Source organism: Xiphophorus maculatus, chromosome 2 (assembly GCF_002775205.1).
Source record: "Xiphophorus maculatus strain JP 163 A chromosome 2, X_maculatus-5.0-male, whole genome shotgun sequence".
Classification (NCBI taxonomy): Eukaryota; Metazoa; Chordata; class Actinopteri; order Cyprinodontiformes; family Poeciliidae; genus Xiphophorus; species Xiphophorus maculatus.
Window position 1 is genome coordinate 1,557,671 of NC_036444.1, and position 13,552 is coordinate 1,571,222.

At 38.5% G+C, this 13,552-nt stretch overlaps 1 protein-coding gene across 3 annotated transcripts in view; it reads right to left on the reverse strand.

The window, feature by feature from the left end:
* Nucleotides 1-13,277, reverse strand: part of LOC102225945 (protein bicaudal D homolog 1-like) — a 37,016-nt gene extending 23,739 nt beyond the window's left edge. For all 3 annotated transcript variants that reach the window (XM_014471840.2, XM_014471837.2, XM_005795861.2), the window contains exons 1-5: nt 12,760-13,277; nt 12,615-12,668; nt 12,377-12,525; nt 10,707-10,820; nt 8,091-10,632 (exon numbers count right to left, since the gene is read on the reverse strand). In XM_014471840.2, coding sequence (XP_014327326.2) covers nt 8,091-8,306 — 216 coding nt within the window. In that variant the 5' untranslated portion in view covers nt 8,307-10,632; nt 10,707-10,820; nt 12,377-12,525; nt 12,615-12,668; nt 12,760-13,277. The remainder of the gene's footprint in view (nt 1-8,090; nt 10,633-10,706; nt 10,821-12,376; nt 12,526-12,614; nt 12,669-12,759) is intronic.
* Nucleotides 13,278-13,552: the final 275 nt, after the last annotated feature.

Genomic DNA, 13,552 nt, shown 5'->3' on the forward strand with positions numbered 1-13,552 from the left:
AGATGAGTTTTTATTACATTTCTAATTAACCTATAAAATAATGATGTATTTGTAGCCTTTCAAGCTGTAAACAGTGATATTTGAAAGCTCGGTTGAATGTTTTGAAGTTCTGTGTTTTTCTTAAAGCCCAAATGAATTTAGTTCTGCCATGAAGTAAAAGTTCATCCTTGATCAACAAAGTAACTCACCAAAACTGAAAACTACATTCAGATTAAGACATACTTAATCATTTGATATGAATTACTCTTTTAATGCATTTTCTCTTCTAAACCACCTGAACCATCCCTGCATCCGTAGCTTGGAGTCTCTGGAAGGTAATCATCCTGAAGGACAACAGCCTGATTTCATGAACCTTGAAACTGAGGAGCTGAGGAGCCTGGACTCAGTCAGAACGAGCCTGGGTCGGACAACAGTCAGGTCACTAGTGCAGGAAGAGTGAAGGCATGCAGCCATTGTCTATGTGTTTTAGTCATGGATACTAAACAAACCAACAGAAAGGTAGTTTTGTTTAACAGCCACAATAAAACTGAGAATGTAAATAACAAATGACTCTGAGGGTGACTGGACGCCTGCAGCGGTCACAGCCAGACAGACAGACAGACGGACGGAGCCGCGACAGATTCAGGGATAACGCTGTCCTCTTTCTCTCCTGATGGAGGATTCAGACAGACAGACAGACAGACAGACAGACAGACAGACAGACAGAGACAGACAGACAGACAGACAGACAGACAGACAGACAGCATGTTGGGCCTTTATGAACTCTTTTTTTAGCTGCAATATCTTTAAATGTTATATTTACAAAGAAATTTGCAAGTAGGCATCATGCTGAAAGTCTCTCTTTAACAGCCTTTGAGTTGTAGAAAGTAAACAGTTTCCTTTTAAACAGCTCCCTTCATCGCTGCTCCTCCTCTAACTCCATCTCTAACAGCTCACTGAAGCTGAAAACAGCTTTGATTCTCCTCCCCTCAGTAAAAGCATCTACACAGAAGGGCTCTTCATACATACTGTACATGTTTGTGAAAACTGGTGACTGAATGGACACACACACTGTCACTTCCAGATGCACAAACTAAAATCAACAACAAGGAAAAGTATCTAAACTGAAGCTCTGATTTGGACAAAATCTGAAGGAAATATGCTGCAGCCTGAAAAGTTTCCTGTTCTGGTTTAAACAAATAAAAACTGGACTGGATCTCTGTAAACAGGCATAAAGTGAGAAATGTCAGAAGCACATCAGCTTGTTAGAGGAAGATTTTTCTGTTGTGAATCCAAAAGTTTTCCCGAAACGAAGACTGTCTGAATTTTTGCTTTGCTTTCAGAGTTTGCAGCAGACACAGCTAAAGTCGACTAATCAATACAGCTTCCTGCAGGCAGGGCTGTCCTGCTCCTACTGGGTTTCACTGCAGCAAAACACAGCTTTCTGTGCAGCTTCTGGCTTGTATGGAAATGTCAGCTCCAAATGAACCAAAAGGAAAAATAAATGTTTCAAAGCTGGATGGGTTATGATGACCAAACTGGGCTGCATCCCAGAGCTTGTTGCTATGGTCACAGGTTGACATCACCAGAACTGCAACTCAATATTTAATCTGTGTACTTAGCAACAATAAAACGAGTGCAGGCGGAGTGGGTTGGTTCTGTTCTGACCCGCGCCTGGACGCCTTTCAGGAGACGCTACATGTCTCCCAGACGGCTTCAGCTGCAGATACGCCCACTGTTTGGTCTGATGCACAACCGAGCCGCGCCGTTTGCACCAGCATGCACTGATTTCCACTATGCATGCTACGCTACACACAGCGCTGCTCTGACATGATACATTTTCACCAAGCAGAGCAGAAATCGATGGATAATTACCACTTCACTCCAGGGGAGGGCGGAGGAAAGGGGATATGGAGGTAACAGGAGACGGTGAGCTGATGGTGCAGAGGTGGAAAAAATAGAAAGAAAAAAAGCACACCATCTCATCATGGATGAATTTAGCTCCTCCAGACATGTTTCACCATACAGAGGAGAGAGCAGAACAACTTACAACCTGTCTGCCTCTTTTGTTACTGAGGGAGTTTATCTTAAACGGACGTGGCCGAGAGGGCGATGGATTCTGCTCAATCCGGCTGCTCACTGATAATCTGCAACAATTTACCTGCAGCAGCAGAGATTATATTAAACACTTTGATCTTATTCATCTGCAGCCGTTTGAACAACACGAGATAAATGTTTGTCAACCTCAAGAATATCTAAAAAAACCTGCAGAATGTGACATTTTTAAAATTTGATTAATTGATTAATCATCAGAATAACTGATAGAACTACAACAGGTTCAATAAGTAAGAATTACTGGCTTTAGATCAAAAGCCTAAAATATGAATGGAAAACCACAAATGCAACAATTCAATCATAAAAATCTATTGTTAATCTCTTTATGTCAAATAAATAAAACATTATATAACTTAGTACCATAATGGGGCCTTCCAGCAAATCATCACAGTCACTGTAGAAACACAAACGCTGTCATGCCAGTAAAGATTTTCATTCTGATTATAATCTATAATAAATAATTTTCAACACGTCATTAAAAAAAAAAAGAAAATATAAATAAGAACAGATCATTTCCTCCTTTGACTTTGTTTTATTAGCGCTGGTTCTCATTTTCAAACAGAAACAAAATTATTGGTTGAATCTATTTCTGAAATTGAAATAAATCGATTGAATAAAATAATTATTCAGATCATAATATGGAAGGCAGTTTGACTATTAAATGGTAATTCATGGCCACTTTAACACACGGCCATGACACTTCTTCTATGCTCTGCTGTGATGGCATCTCCCTCTCCAGCCTCTGATTTCCTCCCATCAGACTCTGATCTGCCCGGAAACAGCGCTAACAAGCAGGACCACAGGAGTGTGTCCGTCACTGCTTATGCAGCCATCCAGAGTCAAAGAGCACACACACACACGGGAAAACGAGGGACGAGAGCGGGACTGGGCCGAAGGGCAGAAAGAAAACAAAGAGAAGTAAAAGTATCAGAACAAAGAGCGAGAGCAGCCTCGGTTTGCTGCTCTGCTTCTGCCCTCAGGCAGCAAAGAGATGCAGACATTTGCTTCACAAGCAAAATAAAAAACTAAATTTATGTCTTTTTGTTATATTTCCATTTTAAAAACAAGCAGGTGAAAATTGACGCCAGTTCTAAGAAGCATCCTCTCCACCAGCTGTGATCTGGATGTTCAACCAGAGCAGCAAGAACTGCAAAAACAAAAAATATGCAAACACAGCAGCAGCAGCAATGCAAATGTAGAACACACGGACGCATCTTTGTTCTTCTTTGAGATCGAACCTGGAGATTTTCTAAAGCTTATAGCAAATCCAAACTCATCCATCAACATTCTGTTTCAGTTTAAGACTGACCATAAACAGATGAAATAATTATCCCCATTTATGTATACACACATTATGACTCTAAAAAGCCTCTGGTTTTTACTACAAAGTGCATCAAATAACAAGTTTGTTGCTGAATTTACGGAACAGGATGAAGCTCTTCACTTGTGATGTGTTGAAGGGGACACATTAGGCAGGATTCACATTTTGCACATTTTTGTACTTTCATTTTGTTTCTACTACAAACATCCAAAACGCTTAAAAACATCCAGCTGTTTTTTAGAAATAAATTAATCCTTTTGGTGTCTGGAAAATGAGCAGTTTCAAAAAGTTTTGGAATGTAACAGGCCTGTTACCTAGCAACCCCTGCGAAATCAGTCCGTTACCTAGCAACCACAGTGCAACACCAGCATGTTTGGTCAGCTGGTTTTATCTGTATTCACTGTACAACGGCTGTTGAGAAAGACGAGTGTTTAGTTGGTTTACCATCAGAAACCACTTGCTGAATTTCTGATTGGTTGTACAGGAGGCTCCACTTCTGCTTTTCAAAGCTGTACGGTTGTATAATTGCACATCTGTTTGCAGACATTTTCATGTGCGAATGTAAACACTGAGTTGGGGGGCGTGGCCAGCAGCAGTCTGCACATGTGTGGTTAACAATAATTGCCAACTTAGTAACTTTGTTCCTATATTTAGCAACATGTTAGATATAAAAATTGGTTTCGGCTAAATGGGAGCAGTCAGGCTTCATAAAGAACGGTTATGAGAATTATGCTTAGTTTCAGCTAAATGTGGCACGGTTACTTCTGTGAACAGAGACCAAATAATGAAATTATTTTAAAAGTGATGTCAACAGGATTCTTATATAAAAACGAAGACGTCTCTTCCTCCACAATGATGAGGCATTTCTCTGCTTTCAGGCCCAGAGGCGCCTCGGTTTTCCATCTGCAGCTAACATCCCCTGATAAGGCCGCTCTCCTGGGAACGTGGAGCGGAGACATGATGTTATTGTGGTGGCAGGTTTGCACTCTGGCACTCACTCTCACAGTTACAGAGATCTGTGCTGCGGGCGCAGGAGGGGCGGCGTGTTTTACTGGGGGCCGAATGATGCAGGCAGAATATTCCCTCAGTCAGAGCTGAGCGACGGCGCGCAGACGGACGAGCAGCTGGAGAAACGCTGCTGCTGACGACGACAACAAACCAGAACAAAGAGAACGGCTTTTTAAAAACACCCAACAGATCTGAGTGATGAAAGTCAAACATTAGCTACATGTTGCATATATGACTAAGTAACTAATAATTAATCAGTCCTCACTTTCATAATTTTCATTTAGCAACAATCCTTTTCTTCACTGATTCTGTTTTGACTTATTTCTCAGTTGAGGCTCTTAAAGTACGATCATTTAAAGTAAAATATCCCAGTTTCATGCTAATTGCAAAATAGTTGCAAATCAAGATTTAACCTTGATTATTACAGAAATCCACATGGCTTATTTATTATTATTTTGATGTTTTCAGACTTACGTAAAAAACACAGCATAAACACACACTCCCATCATTGGTCTTCAACCTGAGGCTCCGGAGCCACTAGAGGCTCATTGGCTCTTCATAACTTTGCCTAAAGTCACATAATGATTTTAAATATAGATATAGCAACAAATGTAACCTTTAAAAGTTTTCAGTTAAGTTCAATTTCCACAACAAAAGCACCATTATTATTTATTTAGATTTTTTTACTTTGGAAAATGTGTCTTTTTGTTCTTTTTCTCTTTCACATAATTTTTCACCCAAATGATCTTTCATGATCTTTATGTAAAAGTTTAAGTTTTACTTTATTTTAACACCTAAAAACAGAACAAAATGAATTGTTCTTTTAAAAAATGACAACAAATGTCATTTATTGGGTATGTATCAAAAATATAAAGTTGCTTTGTGGCTTTAAGCCGGTTATTTTCAGATAAAGCTCTTTGGGCTTTAAAGGTTGCAAAGTCCTGCACTTCTTAAGCAGATTATTGGACCTTTTTGTTGTTTTAACACAAATCAAACTGCTGCTGGATTAGTTTAGTCAACCGGTGTAGTTTAAAAAGTTCCTTTTAAAAACATTTGTTTATAATTTGGCAGGAAGTGGAGGAGCATGGTGGATAGGAGTTGCTGCAGAGGAAAGAAATCATCACAACAACTCAGCAACACAAATCTGTTCAATCACCTGAAATTTAAAAGTGATCATTTTATCAACTGTTACAGAAAGGAAATGCAATTTATTCAATATTCTTTGCCAAAATGAACAACTTCTTCTTAGTTATATTTGTTGACTATTGCTATTTTTTTCCCTTTTTCTTTATTATGTATATTTTTTAAAATTTTGTCTGTTTTTTATTCAATTATTTTGCAAAAATGTTATTGCAAAAAATAATAAAAACCAATATGATTAGTGTTTATTATTTTTTAATATATTATCATCCATTGGTTGGAAAAATGTATTAGTAATTTAAGAGGAAGGATCTGAGTCAGTAAACATTGGTCAGTGGTGGCACATTTCTGCTAAAGCGCTAAAAATAGCATAGCTAGCTTTTCATTCGGCGCATAAGCTAACATTGAAAACATTTAGCACACTTAGCTTCTCTAAATTTATTTTTCTGGATACATTTTAAAGCACTAATTTACTTGGCTGTTTTGTAAAGTTAAATAAATTTTGACATCTGTGAAGAAGTTTTGATTATCGATTGTTCAATTTAGTTAGCCGTGTATATTCACGCTCTTATTTTGAAGAGGGTGAAGTCTGTTTATGCAGCAGTTTCATTTCCTCTCCTCACCTTCTCTCTCTCTCCCAATAACGTTAATTAAAGCAAGAAATATACATTAACAAAATAAGGCAGGACAGTAGAGATCAAACATAAATACAATATCTAAAGGTATATAGAATTGGTGAATCACAATGTCAAAATTAAATTGGTGCTTGAGGGCTGTGGTGTTTTCCTGTATTTTTCATAAAAAACAGGAACATTTTTGAGATGAAGGAAAAATCCAGAAGCTTTCTTTCAGCCAGCTGACGCCACAGAGCAACAAGTGAGGGAGGGGGGATGATATGACACTCTACAGAAAGCGATGGTTGATCTTATCATAACGTTTCACTAAATGAACTTTCTGTTGGTAACCAGGCCACTGATCTCCAACACCCTTCAACTTTCTGTCAGCCAGCCAACAATAATCCAAAATTATGAGATATTAGCCAGACGGTGAGTCAGTTTGTCTCCTCAGCTTAACTTTACATGCATGAATGTACACAGGATGACATCTGCATGATGTAACCTGCTAAGTGCTGCCTGAAATACTGCACAGGCTGAGCAAAAGATGCCATCATGATTTTTTAATGCAGAGAGGCAGCTGCGCAAGAATGTCACACAGAAAAAGCTCAGAGATACATATTTAATGTCTTCATCCTTCAGTGGTCAGCATGTAACCATAAAGAAGAACCGTCTGGGACAAATAAACATGTCTACTAATCACCTGCTCTCGGTCGTCTTAGTCCAAGTAAGCAAAGGTCAAAAACGATAAGAAGCAATTAAAATTTGACTGAAAGAAGAAAATGATTGTGATGTATGAGGAAAACATACAAATCTGATTTTATTCTTAAATATTCAGGACAACAAAAGGTCCAAGAAGGTTCAAACCCCAGTCGTTACAACCTGGCTAAGTTTTAAGATTAAAACTATTTTTAGTTTTAATCTTTCCTAAACTAATGGTAAGATTAAAATGTCTGACTTTATCATATTGACCAGTCTCAGCCCAATGCTCCTAAGAACAGTTGTAAATGGCATAATGGACAAACACTGTTGTGACGACATGTCAGAAAGAGCAGCAGCTTCTTAAAGAGACATACACAGCATTTTTATAACAAATTACCTGATTGTATTATAAAATCCTGGAAAACACATAATACTGCCCCTTTAAGACACAGATGCCATAATGAGCAAAACGGGATGCGTTGAGGCTAACTAACACGGTACAGATGGTGGCAGCATCATGCTGTGGAGACATGGAAGCTGGTTAAACATGGTGGTCAGTAGATGTTCAGATCTGGACGAGACAAACAAGCAGAAGGTTTTTCTACAAAGTTCAGCTGAACAGAAATGCTTCGTCTCGCCTTATTGGCTCTCCATAACCTTGAGCTCAATCCTGTTAGCATCAGCGTCTCATTGCTGTACAGATCCATGATGCAAATGGACCAAATGTATAATCAGTCCAACAGAACTTCTTCAGCCACTTTGGCTCAAGGGTGACAGATTCTGATATATTGGATTTTACATGTTCTCATGTTTTGGTTTTATCTCCATAAAACCTCATCCAACAGTTTAATAAGTGTGCCGAATGTGAAATTAATTTAAAAGTGTAGATATTAAGATGAGAGATCCCAGCAGCGGTTCCAGATTCCTACAGGATGTATTATTTGTTGGGAGTTTGGGTTTGAACTGGGCCTGCAGGCTTCAGTCTGTGCAGCTTATAAACTATCAGCTTCCAACATTTTTTTAATCTCTGTTCAGTTTGAAGGATTTCCAGTTTCCAGTCATAGATTAGATCAGATTAGATAACCAGCCCAATTATTTTCCCTTCCCGGAGGGCAGACCCTCCCAGATGATTCGCTCACAAGTTTAGCAGCAGCTGACCGCACTGCGCTCCCGTCCCCGCGGGTCCAAACGCTCCCGCTCCGGAGCCTTACCTCCTGTAGCTGCTCCAGCTCCTTCCGGAGGGTCTCCTGGTCGGTTTCCAGCTCTGCATATTTCTGCTTCAGCGCCTGGTTCTCCTCCAGGACGGCCAACCCGCACTCCGCAGCCCGGATCTTCTCCCGGTTGGCCTCGGCCAGTTCCTGCGTGAGCCTCTCCACCTCGGCCCGGTACTGATCCACCGATTCCCCGCATCCACCACCGGCGGCCATCGCCCTCTTTCCGCAGTGTGTTTTTCTGCCCCCCACCCCCCTGCAGGTTTGATCCAGCGCCGTGTCGGATGGAGGCAGAGCCAGAGAGGCGGGCGGAGGCTGAAGGATGCTGAGTGTCCGCCCTCCTCTTCCTCCTCCTCCTCTTCCTCGGAGAGGAAGCAGAGGACAGGAAATATCCGGGAAAGAAATCACAACATGTTAGCTGCTCTATATAGTATCAAAAATGAATAACTATGACTAATGAAACCTTCCTAAAACAAGGTCAGTGTTGATGACACTCAACTAAACGGAAGGTGTCATTTTTGCCTATTCATGGGTTGAAGGGCGCCACCTTCTGGTTACTTTAAGACATAACATACTTTGTCTGGCAGCCCTAAAGTATTCACACCCCTTCTCCACAAAGTTACTCATATAAATGTAACTAGTGACAGTTGAAATGAAAAAATATGATGAATCCCAGTTAATAACAGGTTATATTTTCTCACAAGCCAGTTTGGTTTAGATTCAGCAGCTTTTCTGATAATAAATTAACTCATCATCTAAAAACTGCTTGTTTTTCTTCATTATTTGATGATCAGAGAAAAAAAAAAATGTTTACACTACTTTTATTATTTATGCCTAAAATCATTCTGTAAAGTTGATCCCATTCATGTTCTTATTGATAAATTCATGCCATTTCTGGTTTATTCTTTTTTTTATTCAGAAATAGCTGTCTCCCACTGGCCATCAGATTGCCCAACAATCCCATCACAAAAACTAACACTGCTTGAAAATACTAAGTTATATATGTTTAGCAATACATTATTTGTTTATTATGTAATTATAGACACACTCGTGGCCAAGCGATGGCATTTCATTGCCAATTTTACTTATGTTTCTATGTTCAATGACAATAAAATAAGTCTAAGTAAAGTCTAAGTCTTTATGTGTAACTTGTTTTTTTAATTATAAAATAGCTATTGTGGGAGGAATAAGAAATTAGATTTTTGTCCCATAAACATATTTTGAGTTTGGTGTATTTGAGGACTTTTTTTCCCTATTTTTTTATGTTTTCTTCAGTTCAGGTGAAAAGTTTCTGCTGCACAAATTGATGTTTCTTACTAAAGTGTCAAAGTACTTTGCAGGAAATGATAAAAAAGAAAACAGGAGTGGCACTGTAAAAAATGGCAAAGTCAGATAAAATATGAGAAACTATAAAATAATTTCCACAGCTACATGTTTTATTTTTGCTTTAAAAAAATCAAAGCATTTGATGTCTGACAATTATCACTGATTCCTTTTAACGCCCTCACTGTGATAATTTGCAGTTATACAACAGTGGTCAAGGTTTTTTGTGCTGCTCCCTGCCAACTATTTCTGTCCTCTTTAATTCTGTGAAGCAGTAATAAATTTCTCACTCAGGCAGTAAACAAAAGATACAGCCGGGGTGAGAAGTTGAGCCGTTCTCATAAACCTGTAATCAGGTTGCTGAATTGATCTGCAAGGTGGTGTTTTGCTATCTTTCTGAGGACTTGTAATTATTACATAAAGCAGAATTAAGAACTGTTTAGATCATTGCACAAGCAGAAACTTTTTTTAAGCTTGACTTTCTAAAACAAAGTGGCATTTGTAGAAAATACTCTGTAAAGAAGCAGAAGTTTTCCAGCATTAACATGTGAACTCCTAGCTGTAAAGATATTCCACTAAGTGATATTTTTGCCTTTGGACTGATTTGACAAGCCCTCCAAATCACTGAGCTGACCTGTGAATAACCTCGTCTTACAAGTCCAAATTAAGATAAGGAGAGGTTGTCAGAAAGTCAAACAGATGAACTTTTCATGACATGGGCTTATCTTATCTTTCACAAGGAAGTGTGGTGTCATGAAGAAGGCTAAATGCTATCCCCCATAACAACGCCGCGGTTTCTGGTGAGAGACATGTAGAGCACAGCTGCTTTCAAAGCTGAATCTGTACACAGATTTATCTGCAAAATTTAAAGAAAATGCAAAAATCATTTCAGAAATTCGGTTTATTGGAAAATGCTAAACATTTTTAGTAGCATGCGCAGCACACAATGTGAGATATTCTGAGAATTAAGGTTAAATTTCAAAGAACCTGGTTCAAAAGTCCACCATTTTTTTAAACATTTTATATAAAAAAGATTTTTAAAACTGTGAACGTTGTGAGATAATGAGCGGGGCTATGGTTCTGTCCCGTACAGGTCGGAGCAGAGAGTCCTGTGACTGTGGCAGTGTGTGCTGCCTTGTGTTGGAGTGGATCTGAAAAACAGCCTGGATGGTTCAGGTGTCCAGCAGGTCAGCCAGCGCAGCGGGTCAACAATCGGCTCCTGGAAGAGACAAAATGAAATCCCAGTGATTTTACAACCTGAAAACAACCTGCCTGGATGATGAGTCTCAGTACCTCATAATAAATCAGAGGATGAGTGGCTGAACATATCCGCTGCCTGGTCATCACCTCGATTTCCTTCAGTGTTTCTGACTTTCTCCACTTTGCTCGGCGGTTCTGGAACCAAATCTGAAGCACAATAAAATTCATTTTTATTGGGACATGAAATCTGCAAAGCGATGTAACAAAGCTGTAGTCAAAGGCATTAAAAGGAGAAAAGTTTAAGAGACGCTGAATTGCCTCCGTCAAGGTCAACAAGCCGTTTACGACCGGTTTCAGTGAAATTAGCAGCGATAAAAAAATAAAGAAACTGTGCATTTAAGATTAAAAAATTCTATTTTGTTTTTATCCCACATTACCAAAACATGAATTATTGAACAAGTATTACAATTTTACTTCAGTTAAGCAATCTGTTTGTAATATTACTTGGTTTTACAAGCATTTTGGATGAAAGTATGCTTGATTAACAGTGTTGGGCATATTTGTGCCAGTGCGCTAATAGCAGAGCTAATTTTAGCTTAGCGCTTTAACACTTTGCTAACTATGAAAACATTTAACATACTTAGTTTTCTGACAATTAAATTTTCTGGATAAATTCTAAAGCACTAATTTACTGTTTCATAAACTTTCAGTTGAATAAATCTAGACATCTGTGAAGAAGTTTTGGTTATCGATTGTTAAGAATTTTTTCAAATAATTAGCCATTTATATTCATGCTCTAATAATGAAGAGGGTGAAAACTATATACACATCAGCTTCCTTTCTGTCTTTTTAAACCCCATTAACTTTATTTCAAACAAGAAACCTACAGGAACAAAATAAAATACAGACAATATAGAACAATATAGAACAATTAGCAAGAATGTATTTGCTACACTGAATGTTGCCTTTGTTAGGACCAAACTGACCATGCCTTAATGCCTTACAGGATGCTTATAACATTTGTTTTTTTTATTATTTCACAAAATTTCTTTTAAACACATAAATTAATTTTGTATTTTTTAATGTGAATTTTATTTCGTATGCCTGCTATTTTGAACATCATTTTAAAGACGCAGCTCAAACAAAAATGTCTCAGAATTTCATGAGACATTTTTGTCTCATGAACAAAAATGAGTGAATGAAGAGATGGAGAAAGAACCTGCATCCTTTCTCCATTCAGAAAGGAGAAATACAAAAAAGTATCAGATTTTCCATATCATTTAGCGCCTTTGGGTTAGCACAGCTAACCTTTCAGTTAGCGCAGCTAACCTTTCAGTTAGCGGTGCTCACCTCTGCTGATTAGTTTTCTTAACATACTTTGGGGATAAATTACTACTTACAATAACATTTATGCGTTTTTATTTCTGCTAATTATTTTTGTTTACATCCAATGCAAACATTTAAAATTAGAAAATTACTCTTAACTTGATTATTTAATTTATTTCTTATTTCTAAATGATATTGGCTACATTTTATCAGGAAATAAAGGCATATTATTATTAAATCAGACCAATAACAAATATTTTTAATTGATAAACATGGGATTAATTAAAAGGTTATTTTCTACAGGTTAATCTGATAAATGGAAAGGACATTACAATTTATTAAATATGACTGTTTACATATAGATATCATTATTTGGAATTGTTTGCGTCCTTTTGGTCATGGACCCTCAGCAGCAGCCCCACCAGCAGGTGTTGTACCTGTATTCGTCCCTCCGTCAGCTGCAGGCGGCCGGCCAACTCGTCTCTGGTGTTGACGTCTGGATAGTGAGTCTGCTGGAAAACCGTCTCCAGCTCCTGAACCTGGAACGGCGTGAACGTCACCCTGGTTTGCCTTTTCCTCTTCTGACCTGCAGGTGAACAATTTCTTAAAATCTCTTTGCTGGTTAAATAAATGCCACATTTACAGAGGTGACCCAGATAGTTAATAAATACTCACTTTTGGTTTCTGTGGCAGATTTTGGAGATTCCTCATGATTTTTCTGTGAGGAATCTATGAACAGTGACAAGCTTTAATGGAAAAACTTATTTCCTGGCTACATTTTAAATCAAACTGTTAATTAATGGTAGATTTAAAACCTTACCTGTGTAAGAGAACTGGTTAGTGTTTTCTTTAATAACAGAGCAGTTTCGATGAACTCTTTCCTCTTTTCTGATCGGTCTTCTTAGTATTTCTTCAATTGAATGGGAAATGTGTTTGTGCTGCCGTGATTCCCTCTCTTCATCCACACAGAATTGTTTTTCTCGCTCTCCTTTTGTCCACATATCCAACAGTTTATCTCCCATCACCAGCAGGCTGGTCATTGTAGGTAAAAACTGATCAGAAATCTTCTCAGGGTCTCCGGTATCAGGAGCTGTGAAGGTAAACAGAGTGTGTAGTGTTTGCTCAGTCAGAGGAAGACGATGTGGCTTCCTCCCTCCACTGGCAGTCTATGTTTGACCTGCATCACATGGTCAGGATGGAGGTGGAGCATCAGTGCTCAACAGAATATTTCCAGGAAACCCTTAAAAATCAGCATGTACCAGTGACAGAACTGGTACAGATTTGATGTCAAATCAGAGGAATCAGAACTTCTTACTCTGCAGAACAAACTGCAGAGAAATTATGTACAAGCTACACATCTGGTCTGAAACCTGGATAATATTCAACTATTTGCTTCTCTTTCTTATCACCTGGTTTACTGCACAGGTAATGTTTATCACCTTGGCCTTGATGCACCTTCTGTTCTCCGCTTCCATTCAGAAACTCAGGAGAATCTCATCACGTTAAAAAAAGACTTTTGGTTGAGGAATTTGTCTCCCTCTAGCGGCCTGCGCCGGCAGCTCCTCTCAACCTTTCCATACAGTTTATCCAAGAACCAGCAAGACTTTTCCAAA